This window comes from Poromitra crassiceps, assembly GCF_964638095.1.
Source record: "Poromitra crassiceps genome assembly, chromosome: 19".
Classification (NCBI taxonomy): domain Eukaryota; kingdom Metazoa; phylum Chordata; class Actinopteri; order Beryciformes; family Melamphaidae; genus Poromitra; species Poromitra crassiceps.
Window position 1 is genome coordinate 10,032,652 of NC_139646.1, and position 15,611 is coordinate 10,048,262.

The following is a 15,611-nucleotide window of genomic DNA, read 5'->3' on the forward strand; positions in this document are numbered from 1 at the left end:
AGCTAAATTCCATTGAATTGACAATCGTGATTCACACACCTTGCCTCTGCGTGGGGTTGAGGCTATATGCAGAGGGAAATTACTACCTCTTACTCTAACATAGAAGACAGCACTTGTAAAGTAATGAAGTTGAGGCTTTTGCTATTCTGCTGTGTTTGAATTTACTGATTATAAGATATTTCATTTTCATGGAGGTTATAGCCTAATATATCAAAACAATGCTGTTATCACAATTAATATAAAAGTTAATTATTTACATCATATCATCAGAATAGTCGTTGTCTTTGTAGAAACAGTAGGTGAACACTTTCTGTAGTTAAAGTCAGACAGTACCTATTAGAATGAGACATGAAGGTGCACCAGATTGAATAAGAAGGGATGAGGGCAAAGAGGATGAGGTGAGGGATGAGGTGGATGGATGGATGGATGGAGGGATGGATGAAGGGAGGGTGGGTGGGTGGATGGAGAGATCTAATAATAATAATAATGATATCAATAATAGCGCTTTTCAAGAACTCAAAGATGCTTTACACAATAACAATGAGGGGATGGGGGGCGACAAAGTGCACAGATAGCGGACAAAGATGACACTATACACTAAACATTACAGGGGGGACATCAGTGAGACAGACGGCAGACAAACAGAGCAGAGACACACAAGGATGGCTGAGGGGAGGAGTAAGAGAAGACGGAGCGAGGAGATGGGTCTTGAAGCAGGACTGGAAAACTGTAAGGTATTCTCGAATTTCTAATTTCTTAGGGGAGGGAGTTCCAGAGCCTGGGAGCTGCCCAAGAGAATGCTCTGTCCCCAAAACTGTGGAGGTTGGAGATCTGAGACAAAAAGGGCAGGATGCGTTAACCAGGTATAAGCAAGCTTGTCAGGTGATTAGAGGAGTGATGTGATGTGAACCCTTGTGCTGGGTAACCCCATGTGAGATCTGACAGCTCCCACTGCTGCCTGCATGACAGGATAAAGGAGTGTATGTCTGTGTGAGAAAGAGATAAAGAAAGTGACCAGAAGGAAAAAGGCTAAAAGCTAAAGATTAACACAATAAATAAATGCCTCTTGGAAAGCTTATCTGTATATGCACAAAAAATACATCTCCCCTATTCTGAAAAACTCACGCAAGGCATGTTCTAATCCTGACGACACCTCCATTGAACATTACAAACAGCATAGGTAAGAAAAAATCTAAGATTTTGAGTCATCAAGCCGCTCAAAGGGTCTTTAAGCCTGCAGCACTGCCTTAGAGACAAGCAAGGGCATCATGGGTAATGCACTAACTCCTCCCCCGAAACATGAAAAGATGAGCACCAAGGCTGTCCTTAGCTAACACTCAGATGCTTAAGGAACACAGACTTTGTATAACTTTAAGCCTTTGAATTATTTTACTTTACTTAACCTTAAACATTTTAACTTTGTTAAAAAAAACAGCTATTAGCAATTTCTGGGTCCAATTAGTTGTTTGTTTCAGAGTAGGGTATGTTCAGGGGATCATTACATGAAATGCCCGTCTCCACCAATCATCTGTCAGAAAAAATAAATTAAAAAAATACATAAAATCTTTATTTCTGGATGATCGCACAGACTTTGGTGCACAGATATTAAAGGGCAATTCCAGCATAATTGGGTTATTTTTACACATTTACTTACTTACTCACAACTTAAATTGCAAAGAGCAGAATAGCACAGAAATTTGATCTGTGATGGCAATCCATCACTGTGAATAAAAGCAGACAATTCAATTTTGAAAAGTTGCAACAGAACACTAACAGGCTATAAACTTTTACATTGTGAAAGTTCAGCATTTCAATGTGTCCATTATCTCAATGAAATCTTTCTACTAATAGCTAATGCTCTCTGTGGTTATGTTAGGACCCGCCTTCTGTCAATCAAAACCCACTCAAGCCAAACCAAATCAAGACGCTTGCCTGCACCCCTGCGTTTCTTTGCTACTGGCCCATGTCTGTATGCAGTTGGCAATGCAGAGAAGCTCAATGAACATTCATTTTACTCTGCCATTTGACAAGGTGGTTATTGCTGTCAGGGAACTACTTGATGTGCAGGTACTGGTAGCAATAATGTATCAATAATGAATGAAATCTAACGTTGCACATAAGTCTTTCATGGGATTCCTAAAGGTGATTGGTGCAATAGATTCAATGCACCCATATAATATTCCTGTCATGGCAGCCCTGTGGGAACATGGGATTTTGTGAATAAAAAATAATTTCATGGCCTTATTGTGCAGGTATAGGGTGTTTAAATTGTTCTAGTGATTTAGGGTCTGTTAATATAACTCATGTCTATACATTACATGCAGGGACACATGGTGTAGTAGCAGAGCATACACATTGAGTAGTTTGGATGGTTGGTTTGGATGCTGAAATAAAGATTTAGTTTTTAAACCATTTTTCATACACAGCAGACTTGGGCAATAACCTTTTTGTCCACTCACCTTTATAGTACTAATAGTAGCCTAAGCACACTGGACTCTACTAGGGCCTCTTTTCCCCAACATCCTGTGAAATCACTGTAATAAAGTTTTTGTATTGTACGTACAGTATTCATAGTAGCTTGTTCTTCTTGAGAGAAATACACTGCTCTGAATCTGTCCATGTGATTGGTTATTTGTTACACAATTTGCCCATTTTATATGAATGCACTCATAGGATCGGACAAATTCTGGGTTGCCAGAGCAGGTTGATAACCACCAGTTACATATAGCCAGCTGTCACAAAGATATGTTGAATTTTCTTTGTGAGACAAGATAGGTCAGGTCTGGCTTTAGAGCTACAGCAATATAGCCTAGCATAAACACTTACTTACTTATGAAGAGGGACTTATAAGTGGGCAGGTGGGGTTTAGTTTCTTTCTCAGGTTTTTTGAGTTAGGAAATTATGGCCTTGAAATGCAATCATCTCTGTCATGGTTTTCTTTTCCTTTTTTGGTAAAATAGTCAGTGGCAAACTATAACAAAATATGCTTATTCAATGTAAAATCAACATTCCTCAACATTAAACATGTTAAAGTTAGCAGTCATGTCAGAACCACAGTGAAATAGACAGGTCCTCCGCTCTCAGGTGCTGCTTAATTTGACTGTCTGTTACCAGGTGTCAGAGCGCTGTCCATGGTTCTGAGAGCTTACTCTATGACCTCTCTACTCTCTCCCATACAATAGCCTCAGCAACACATTCAACCGCAAAACCAACACGATAAATAAATATGCCTAATTGTGTGTGTGTCAGCCCAGTACCTTTTCCATAATCCTGCTAAGAAGCAGACAAACAGACAGACAGATAGACAAACAGCACCGAAACAAGGTGAAGGGCAAATATTTGTTACTTGCTATATTATATACATTGTTATATTTTCCAAAATCTATACATTATGCCTCTCGTTCTCTTTCTCTCTCTCATTCTCACTGTGAATGGATCCACAGTTTGTCAGTTTACATTGATCCAGTTTCTGTTGCTGATAGAGAGATACACAATATTGTTCTGTGGTGTTTGAGAGAGGGAAAGAGAGAGAGAGGGAGGGAGAGGGAGAGAGAGAGAGAGAGAGAGAGAGAGAGAGAGAGAGGGGGTGAGGGAGGAAGAGGGAGAGGGAGAGAACAATTCTAAATAGTTAATTTCCAGAAACCAAGGTTTTGGAACTTTATTTTAAAATGTTGCACTTAAAAAGGTGGGGGGAATTAGGGGAGAGAGAGAGAAATTGATTTTCAGTTTAACTCCTTATGTATTTTGTTATAATCGTCACTTGATATCGTAAACAAGGGCTAAACACACACTGCCTCTTTAACACCGCTCCTCTTCCTGGAATAAAGCAAAGCCTGATAACTCCTCCCTCTGTCTCAAACAGCCAGTTCCATTCCGTCCACATATTTCCTGTTCCTCCCCTTTCACAGATCTGCCAGTTTCAAGATGGGTGTAAACATGCTGTGAAGTGCAAGAGCTGGCGAGCCCACTCACTGCAGATCAGCACAGGAACATGAAGAAAACAACAGAGGTTTGGTTTGGATCAGAGCACAACTTGTTTCAGTTCAGAGGAAGTGAAACTATCTGACTCACTGTCACTGAGAAGTGCAATGGCGCAGCAAGGAATTCAGCTGGATGGGGGAAAATTCTGCTGTTCGATCTGTCTGGATCTACTGAAGGACCCAGTGGCTATTCCCTGTGGGCACAGCTACTGCATGAGCTGTATTAAAAGCTACTGGGATAAAGAGGATCAGAAGAAAATCCACAGCTGCCCCCTGTGCAGACAGACCTTCACACCGAGGCCTGTCCTGGTGAAAAACACCATGTTAGCAGAGTTGGTGGAGGACCTGAGGAAGACAGGACTCCAAGCTGCTCCTCCTGATCGCTGCTATGCTGGACCTGGAGACGTGCCCTGTGATGTCTGCACTGGGAGAAAGCTGAAAGCCCTCAAGTCCTGCCTGGTGTGTCTGGCCTCTTACTGTGAGCAGCACCTCCAGCCTCACTATGATGCAGCTCCATTAAAGAAACACAGGCTGGTGGAAGCCACCGTGGAGCTTCAGGAGAACATCTGCTCTCGTCACAATGAGGTGATGAAGATGTTCTGCCGTACTGATCAGCAGTGTATCTGTTATCTCTGCTCCGTGGACGAACATAAGGGACATGACACAGTCTCAGCTACAGCAGAAAGGGCAGAGAAGCAGAAAGAGCTTGGGGTGAGTCGGCAAAAAATCCAGCAGAGAATCCAGGACCGAGAGAAAGGCGTGAAGGTTCTTCAACAGAGCCTGAAGGCTATGAATCTCTCTGCTGATAAAGCAGTGAAGGACAGTGATAAGATCTTAACTGAGCTGGTCCATCTTATTGAGAGGAGAAGCTCTGAGGTGAAGGAGCAGATCATATCCCAGCAGAAAGAGGAAGCGAGTCGGGCCGAAGAACTTCAAGAGAAGCTGAAGCAGGAAATCTCTGAGCTGAGGAGGAAAGACGCTGAGCTGGAGCAGCTCTCACACACAGAGGGTCACATCCACTTTCTACACAGTTACCCCTCACTGTCACGTCTCAGTCAATCTACAGACTCACCCAGCATCGATAACCGTCCTCTGCACTACTTTGAGGTTGTGACTGCAGCTGTGTCAGAGGCCAGAGATAAACTACAAGACATTCTTACAGAGGAATGGCCTAAGATCTCACTGACAGTGACTAAAGTGGATGTTTTACTACCACAACCAGAGCCCAAGACCAGAGCTGACTTCTTACAATATTCACGTCAGATCACACTGGATCCAAACACAGCAAGCACATGGCTGTTATTATCTGAGGGGAACAGAAAAGTAACAGGCAGGAGTCAGGAGTCATATTGGACTTGGAGTCACCCAGACAGATTCACTAACCACACTCAGGTCCTGAGTAGAGAGGGTCTGACTGGACGTTGTTACTGGGAGGTGGAGGGGAATGCGGAGATAGTTTCAATAGGAGTCTCATATAAAGATATTAGCAGAACCGGGGATGAAAGTGTATTTGGATACAATGACAAGTCTTGGGCATTAGAGTCTTTCAACAGTACTTATAGCAACGGTCTTATGTTCATACATAAGAGTATCAGGACTCCCATCTCAGGCCCTCCCTCCTCCAGAGTAGGAGTGTACCTGGATCACAGAGCAGGTATTCTGTCCTTCTACAGCGTCTCTGAAACCATGAATCTCCTCCACAGAGTCCAGACCACATTCACCCAGCCTCTCCATCCTGGACTGATGTGTTCTATTAACGATGGAGACACTGTTGAGCTGTGTAAGCCAGAGCTCACGACTAACTTGACCACTGGTAGCACTGGTGCGACCTACTTTTTCAGTTGGTTGCACAGGACATGATTTGGTCGCACTGCTTTGTGTGTGTGTGTGTGTGTGTGTGTGGGGGGGGGGGGGGGGTAATCTTGTATTGTATTATATTGTCAATAGGCTAATAAAGGATCCCATTATCTGGATGGCTGGATAATTATCTAATGTACTCTATTTTAAATGCTGCATTTGTAAAACAAATAACTAGCCTGTATGTCATTTAAGCTTGATATGTAAAATTTAAATCACATTACACTTTATTTAGACAATCAGTAGTTAATGTATTCATATATATTTTCATTTAAGTTATTATATATAGTTATTAGATAGATACACAGACAGACACAAGATTCAGATAACCTGTATAGCCTACATTTGCACTTCCGCTATTTCCCACTGTGCCCTGTACAGGGCGAGTCCAGAATAACATCTGATATGTGCCCTATAAGTATCTTTGACTTTCTGTTCATTGTATGTAAGCCTGCAACCATTTGAGAATATACAAGAGTGCATCTCTTGGCAAAGATTTATGTTAATAAATCATTTAAGACCACTTCTAACGACTCCTGGCTCAGTTTTTGATGTCAAATGGTTTTCTTCAAGTGGTTCACTGTTTACCTTTTGGCTGTTAAACAGAATAGTCGAGAGAAAAATCTTTGAGTCATCAAGCCGCTCAAAGGATCTTTAAGCCTGCAGCACTGCCTTATAGACAAGGGCATCATGGGTAATGCACTAACTCCTCCCCCGAAACATGAAAAGATGAGCACCAAGGCTGTCCTTAGCTAACACTCAGATGCTTAAGGAGCACAGACTTTGTATAACTTTAAGCCTTTGAATTATTTTACTTTACTTAACCTAAAACAGTTTAATTTAGTTTAAAAAAAAACAGCTATTAGCAATTTCTCGGTCCAATTGTTGTTTGGTTCAGAGTAGGGTATACATGAAATGCCCGTCTCCACCAATCATCTGTCAGAATTTTTTTTTTTTTTTAATACATAAAATCTTTATTTCTGGACGATCGCACAGACTTGGGTGCACAGATATTAAAGGGCAATTCCAGTCAGCATGATTGGGTTATTTTTACACATTTACTCTGATTGAATTGCAAACAACATAGAATAGCACAGAAATTTGATCGGTGATGGCAATCCATCACTGTGAATAAGAAGCCGACAATGACATTTTGAAAAGTTGCAACAGAACACTAACAGGCTATAAACTTTTACATTGTGAAAGTTCAGCATTTCAATGTGTGCATTCTCTCAATGAAATCTTCCACCAATAGCTAATGCTCTCTGTGGTTATGTTAGGACCCGCCTTCTGTCAATCAAAACCCACTCAAGCCAAACCAAATCAAGACCTTGCCTGCACCCCTGCGTTTCTTTGCTACTGGCCCATGTCTGTATGCAGTTGGCAATGCAGAGAAGCTCAATGAACATTAATTTTACTCTGCCGTTTGACAAGGTGGTTCTTGCTGTCAGGGAACTACTTGATGTGCAGGTAGCAATAATGTATCAATAATGAATTAAATCTAACTTTGCACATAAGTCTTTCATGGGATTCCTAAAAGTGATTGGTGCAATAGATTCAATGCACCCATATAATATTCCTGTCATGGCAGCCCTGTGGGAACATGGGATTTTGTGAATACAAAATAATTGAATGGCCTTAATGTGTATATAATGTGTAGGGTGTTTACATTGTTCTAGTGATTTGGGGTCTGTTAATATAACTCATGTCGACAACTGTTGCCAAAAAACGTATTCTGAAGGAATGGAAGTCCTCCTCTTCCCACTCTTTTCAGGTGTGGCTGATGGACATGATCTCTGTCATAGAGATGGAGAGACTCAGGTCCCTGAGAACCAACTCACTTAAAAGGTTCTCGACTATTTGGGACCCTTTTTTGGCCTACTTTGATGAGGTTAGGAATGAATAGTGTCTGAGGCTCTCCTGTCTGGTTTCTTGTGGACCCCTTGCATGGGACCCCAAGCACAATATCAATCACAGATAAAAGCACCTTATGCGGCTGGTAGCAATGTAATGTTGAACGTTGATGATGTATGTTTTGTTTTCTTTTGTTTTCTTTCCTGTGTCTGAGCCTGTTTATTTGTCTTGTTTGTGAATTATTATTGTTCTATAAAAATTTTAAATAAAATAAAATATTGAAAGATATATATATATAACTCATACATTACATGCAGGGACACATGGTGTAGTAGCAGAGCATACACATTGAGTAGTTTGGATCGTTGGTTTGGATGCTGAAGTAAAGATTTAGTTTTTAAACCATTTTTCCTACACAGCAGACTTGGGCTTTATGGGCAATAACCTTTCTGTCCACTCACCTTTATAGTACTAATAGTAGCCTAAGCACACTGGTTTCTCCTATGGCCTCTTTTCCCCAACACCATCCTGTGAAATCACTGTAATAAAGTTGTTGTACAGTATTTATTCATAATAGCTTGTTCTTCTTGAGAGAAATACACTGCTCTGAATCTGTCCATGTTGCATGTGATTGGTTATTTGTTACACAATTTGCCACTTTTATATGAATGCACTCATAGGATTGGAAAAATTCTGGGTTGCCAGAGCAGGTTGATAACCACCAGTTACATATAGCCAGCTGTCACAAAGATATGTTGAATTTTCTTTGTGAGACAAGATAGGTCAGGTCTGGCTTTAGAGCTACAGCAATATAGCCTAGCATCAACACTGGCAATTTTTGCATTTGCAATTACTTATGAAGAGGGACTTATAAGTGGGCAGGTGGGGTTTAGTTTCTTTCTCAGGTTTTTTGAGTTAGGAAATTATGGCCTTGAAATGCAGTCATTTCTATCATGGTTTTCTTTTCCTTTTTTGGTAAAATAGTCAGTGGCAAACTATAACAAAATATGCTTATTCAATGTAAAATCAACATTCCTCAACATTAAACATGTTAAAGTTAGCAGTCATGTCAGAACCACAGTGAAATAGACAGGTCCTCCGCTCTCAGGTGCTGCTTAATTTGACTGTCTGTTACCAGGTGTCAGAGCGCTGTCCATGGTTCTGAGAGCTTACTCTATGACCTCTCTACTCTCTCCCATACAATAGCCTCAGCAACACATTCAACCGCAAAACCAACACGATAAATAAATATGCCTAATTGTGTGTGTGTCAGCCCAGTACCTTTTCCATAATCCTGCTAAGAAACAGACAAACAGACAGACAGATGGACAAACAGCACCGAAACAAGGTGAAGGGCAAATATTTGTTATACTTGTTATATTATATACATTGTTATATTTTCCAAAGTCTATACATTATGCCTCTCGTTCTCTTTCTCTCTCTCATTCTCACTGTGAATGTATCCACAGTTTGTCAGTTTACATTGATCCAGTTTCTGTTGCTGATAGAGAGATACACAATATTGTTCTGTGGTGTTTGAGAGAGGGAAAGAGAGAGAGAGGGAGGGAGAGGGAGAGGGAGAGAGAGAGAGAGAGAGAGAGAGAGAGGGAGGGAGAGGGAGAGGGAGAGGGAGAGGGAGAGGGAGAGGGAGAGGGAGAGGGAGAGAGAGAGAGAGGGAGAGGGAGGGAGAGGGGGGGAGGGAGAGGGAGAGAGAGAGAGAGAGAGAGAGAGAGAGAGAGAGAGAGAGAGAGAGAGAGAGAGAGAGAGAGAGAGAGGGGGGGGGGGGAGGGAGAGGGAGAGAACAATTCTAAATAGTTAATTTCCAGAAACCAAGGTTTTGGAACTTTATTTTAAAATGTTGCACTTAAAAAGGTGGGGGGAATTATGGGAGAGAGAGAGATTGATTTTCAGTTTAACTCCTTATGTATTTTGTTATAATCGTCACTTGATATCGTAAACAAGGGCTAAACACACACTGCCTCTTTAACACCGCTCCTCTTCCTGGAATAAAGCAAAGCCTGATAACTCCTCCCTCTGTCTCAAACAGCCAGTTCCATTCTGTCCACATATTTCCCGTTCCTCCCCTTTCAAAGATCTGCCAGTCTCAAGATGGGTGTAAACATGCTGTGAAGTGCAAGAGCTGACGAGCCCACTCACTGCAGATCAGCACAGGAACATGAAGAAAACAACAGAGGTTTGGTTTGGATCAGAGCACAACTTGTTTCAGTTCAGAGGAAGTGAAATTATCTGACTCACTGTCACTAAGAAGTGCAATGGCGCAGCAAGGAATTCAGCTGGATGGGGGAAAATTCTGCTGTTCGATCTGTCTGGATCTACTGAAGGATCCAGTGGCTATTCCCTGTGGGCACAGCTACTGCATGAGCTGTATTAAAAGCTACTGGGATAAAGAGGATCAGAAGAAAATCCACAGCTGCCCCCTGTGCAGACAGACCTTCACACCGAGGCCTGCCCTGGTGAAAAACACCATGTTAGCAGAGTTGGTGGAGGACCTGAGGAAGACAGGACTCCAAGCTGCTCCTCCTGATCGCTGCTATGCTGGACCTGGAGACGTGCCCTGTGATGTCTGCACTGGGAGAAAGCTGAAAGCCCTCAAGTCCTGCCTGGTGTGTCTGGCCTCTTACTGTGAGCAGCACCTCCAGCCTCACTATGATGCAGCTCCATTAAAGAAACACAGGCTGGTGGAAGCCACCGTGGAGCTTCAGGAGAACATCTGCTCTCGTCACAACGAGGTGATGAAGATGTTCTGCCGTACTGATCAGCAGTGTATCTGTTATCTCTGCTCCGTGGACGAACATAAGGGACATGACACAGTCTCAGCTACAGCAGAAAGGGCAGAGAAGCAGAAAGAGCTCGGCGTGAATCGGCAAAAGATCCAGAAGAGACTCCAGGGCAGAGAGAAAGACGTGAAGGTGCTTCAACAGGAGGTGAAGGCTATCGATCTCTCTGCTGATAAAGCAGTGATGGACAGTGAGAAGATCTTCATTGAGCTGGTCCGTCTCATTGAGAAGAGGAGCTCTGAGGTGAAGCAGCAGATCAGATCCCAGCAGAAAGAGGAAGCGAATCGGGCCGAAGAACTTCAGGAGAAACTGAAGCAGGAGATCTCTGAGCTGAGGAGGAAAGACGCTGAGCTGGAGCAGCTCTCACACACAGAGGATCACATCCACTTCCTACACAGTTACCCCTCGCTGTCACGTCTCAGTCAATCTACAGACTCACCCAGGATCAATACCCGTCCTCTGTGCTACTTTGAGGATGTGACTGCAGCTGTGTCAGAGGCCAGAGATAAACTACAGGACATTCTGACAGAGGAATGGCCTAAGATCTCACTGACAGTGACTGAAGTGGATGTTTTACTGCCACGACCAGAGCCCAAGACCAGAGCTGACTTCTTACAATATTCACGTCAGATCACACTGGATCCAAACACAGCATACCCACAGCTGTTTTTATCTGAGGGGAACAGAAAAGCAACATGGATGATTGAAGCACAGTCATATTCTAATCACCCAGACAGATTCACTTCCAACCATCAGGTCCTGAGTAGAGAGGGTCTGACTGGACGCTGTTACTGGGAGGTGGAGTGGAGCTGGAGGGGAGTTTCAATTGCAGTCTCATATAAAGATATTAGCAGAACCGGGCATGAAAGTGGATTTGGATACAATGACAAGTCTTGGGCATTAGAGGTTTACAACAGTGGTTATAGGTTCATACATAAGAGTATCATAACTCTCATCTCAGTCCCTCTGTCCTCCAGAGTAGGAGTGTACCTGGACCACAGAGCAGGTATTCTGTCCTTCTACAACGTCTCTGAAACCATGACTCTCCTCCACAGAGTCCAGACCACATTCACTCAGCCTCTCCATCCTGGACTGATGTGTTATGATACTGGAGACAGGGCTGAGCTGTGTAAGCTCAAGTAGTCAGGACTTAAAGCAGCTGTGTGTGTGTGTGTGTGTGTGTGTGTGTGTGTGTGTGTGTGTGTGTGTGTGTGTGTGTGTGTGTGTGTTTGTTTGTTTGTTTGTTTGTTTGTTCTTAAATGGTTGCCATGCATACAAAGGGCTTTGTAGGCAGGATAGAATAGTGGATTTGATATCAAAATATATCACCTCTATTTTCAGATCTTCTATTTCACTCTATAAACATTCCAGCGTGAAGCCGAGCATGTTCATTCTGTGTAGTGACGACTCTGATGTGTTCTCTAATATTCCAGCTAACACTCCTGATGTTGTTGTTGTGAATGAAAATCTCAGAGAGGTGTTTGTTCTAGAGGTTGGCTGTACCTTTGACCACAGCCTAGAGGACGCCTTTATAACCAAGATGCTAAAATATCAACAGCTGGAGCAGACCATTTCACAGCTGGGCTACAGGTGTAAACTTATAGTTTTCATATTTGGTAGCCTGGGTCATGTCCATAAGCTGGTTGCGAGTGGCCTCCAGATGGCTGGTCTACCTAAGAGAAGGGCCAAACAGTTAGCAAGGTATTGTTCAGTATCTGCTATTATTGGCAGTCGCTCAATATGGAGGAGGCACTGCTTTTTGTACCCATGAAATTGGATACTGTCCCTTATCTTGTATTACAGTATAACTGTATGTCAATCTGCCTTTGTCATCACCCTGTGTGGTATTATATATATATCTTCTTTGTATGCATTATTGTGGTCGCCAATTAGGCACTCTTGTATCTGACCAACTCCCAACATCTGATTGCATTACTAGTGTTTATGTCCTTTGTACTCTGTATCTATGTGGACATAAATAAATCATTTAAATGTGTGTGTGTGTGTGTGTGTTTGTTTGTTTGTGAGAGATGATTCTGTTTGACCTTTTTTCTCTCTCCATCTTTGCATGCTTAGCTCTCATTGCTGTGGTGTTTCTACACTGCACTTAACACAGACCACATGTCAATCAAACAGTGTGCGTGGGACTGCGACGTCTTTTAACAAGTTTAATTTTCTGCTGATGCAGTTTGATTTCCTGTAGGTGGCGCTCTTTTCTTTGTCTTTCCTTTTCTTTGTGTCATAATGGCTCTTGCAGGAGCTGAACATGAGACCTTCTGGTTACTGGACACCGGGCTACCCTGCTACATCCACAATTCACTGGCTATAGTTTTACCTGAAAAACTGCCCCAAATTAGACTTTTTTTTTTTTTTGCATAATATGGTGTAACTTACACATGCTTGTGGATGCATTGTTAGGGATAACACAGAATTCTTAACTTGTTGAGAGGTACATTTATTTGGGAGTGTGAAGAAAAAAAAGTTTGGAGGGAGGTGATCGATAAAACCATGACAATTTTGTCTGTGAATATTCCATTAGATTCTAAGATGATATTGCTTCACCTATATCCAACAGGTCTCAATTTGAGAATGAAAGAATATAAATTCATTGATTTTGCTATACTGCAAGCAAAGCGAATGTTAGCTCTTAACTGGAAGAAAACTGATACACCTACTGTACAATTGGGGTTTGGGTCAAGAAAATGACACTGTATGACAATGGAGAGAATAACATATGCCTTGAAAAACAAAATGGAAGTGTACAAGGGAATCTGGAAACCATTTAATGACTTCATAAAAAGTGGAGATATAGAGGGGAGCTTCTACAGGAGGAAAGCTCAGGACAGGAGACTTTAAGGTGTGAACGTGTGGTAGACCCCAGAAGGGGATGAAGGCAGGTTTCTTTTGAAAATGTTTTAATGTTATTTTTTGTTTAAAGTTTTCTTTACTTTATTAGAGGTACCATTGAAATGTATGGCTGACATTGCCATATGCTTTATATTGATTTCTGTTCCAAAAAATGAAAGGGGGAGAGAGTAGGGGTTTGTGTCTGTGGGGATATGTGTGGGAGGGTATTGTTTGTGTTTGGTAAAAATAAATACTTGTATTGTAATTCACTGCAGAATATTGTTGGCATTTGTACAATGGAAAAAAAATACAAATATTGTTTAAAAAAAATTGAGGTGTTGCGCGAGAGGTGTAGGCACTGCCAAACGAGACTTCAAAGTAACAGTGAAAAATAGCAATGGGCAATCTAGAAATGTTGTCACTCAGGTTAGAGGTGGCTTCAGGAACAGTGGAAGAAATTCAAATTTTCTATCTGTAACTTCATATGCACAACCCTTTTATGCTAAACCATAATATGGAAATGCACTACATTCCAATTATATTTCAGTCTGAAAAATGCATGAGGGCCTCTCAAAGCAAAGAGTTCTTACAAAACCTCTTCAGGACTAGTGGTCCTCTTGCAGAAAACTGCAAGAGGAACCGTGATGCAGTCTGAGAAACAGCACATATTAATTGCAACTTGCTACCTGGCTGGATCACATCTAGACAATGAATATTGACACACAATGAAAGAAAAAAGTGAAGGCTATGGGGGGGGGGGGGGTTATACTAGGTCATTTAGGCCAGAAAGAAAGAAAGAAAAACATTTTCCCCTTGTTTTCCTCAAAGCACACGTTAAAAAACAAATAAGAAAGCACATTTATTACCCCTTATACCAGAGAATAAAAAATTTAAATAACATATTTACACATTAACAGTACTGTACTAGGAAATGATTTGCACATCCTAGTTCTTTGATTTTGAATTGATCATTCTTACTGTGGAATGCAATGTCATAGTGCTTATGTAAAAAAAACATTAACTTTGAAGTGAGGCTGTATTCTTGCACACAGAGTAAAATGTTTGTGATGTGTGACAGCATGTGGATGACTCCTAACTCAGATGATCAGGATATACAGCTCTCTCTTGACTTCAAGCCAATGTTTGCATCTTTAAACGCATCAAATAAAAAATCAGGCAGAACATTTGATCATCCTTTCCAATGCCTACTCCCCACACACACACACTTTATCAGTGTGTTTTGCATTTCAGATCTTAGCTGAAAGGCTTATCACTGTTGTTGCAAGTGGGAATATGTTTGGTTGAGCAGGCTCAACACCACATTCACCCCCACCCCCTCCAATAGTAATTTACTGCTGACTTAGATAAGATGCTAGCCAGTTGCAATAAAATCAATAAATCAACACCATGTGAGTTTCATTTAAAGCGATTTTTACTAACAATCTCAAATTAGACTGACCTCTGGCCGGTCTCAGGCCCAATCACCAATGCCTATTGTCAAAGGAATAAATGAGCTAGGCCAGACATAGTTGCTCAAATTACTGGAATACATCTCTGACAAGGCATTTCTATTGACATCTCACTCTATTGCACTGGTTTTCAAAGTGGGGTCCAGGGCCCTCCAGGGGTCCTCAAGGTTCCAGGGAATCGCCAGCAAAAATGGTAATCATTTATTTTCACTAGAATTCCAAGCATAAGTAACACAATGACGTGTTGTATGACTGTTTTAGTCATGGGTTTCATACACTTTATGTATAATAACACATCTAAAAGTGTGACAACCCACCCCCTCTCTTGGCCCTGTCTTGCAGTAGCCTGGTGTTGGGGTCATTAGGCAGATTATTGTATCCAACCAGTGGGCTAGCCTAATTGCCACTCACACCATTTTCTGCTTTTCTGACACAAATGGTAAAAATGGACTGCATTTATATAGCGCTTTTATCCTAAGCTCTTTACAATGTGCCTACATTCACCCATTCACACACCGAAGGCGTTCAGTGTCTCGCTCAAGGACACTTCGACATGTGGACTGGAGGAGCCGGGGATCGAACCGCCGATCTTCTGGTTAGTCGACAACGCGCTCTACCTCCTGAGCCACAGCCACCCCAATGCGCCCCAACCCGACACAAATGCGTGACTATGTGGGGTCTACATCAAACCATATAAAACTAAAGACAATAAATCAAGGAGGCAGAATTGAAGCCACGTTTACTTCAGGAAAAACAAGAGTAACATTTTATGAACAACAATGAGTTCATTCAACCATGATGGGCAA

At 41.9% G+C, this 15,611-nt stretch overlaps 1 protein-coding gene across 1 annotated transcript; it reads left to right on the top strand.

The window, feature by feature from the left end:
• Nucleotides 1-4,088: 4,088 nt before the first annotated feature.
• Nucleotides 4,089-12,400, top strand: LOC310793876 (uncharacterized protein; the record flags this gene model as incomplete). Its single annotated transcript, XM_083655768.1, has 3 exons — nt 4,089-5,793; nt 7,289-7,307; nt 9,958-12,400. The coding sequence occupies 3 exons, from the start codon at nt 4,089-4,091 to the stop codon at nt 11,630-11,632; spliced, it is 3,399 nt and encodes a 1,132-aa protein (XP_083511894.1). The 3' UTR covers nt 11,633-12,400.
• Between the last annotated feature and the right edge of the window lie 3,211 nt (nt 12,401-15,611).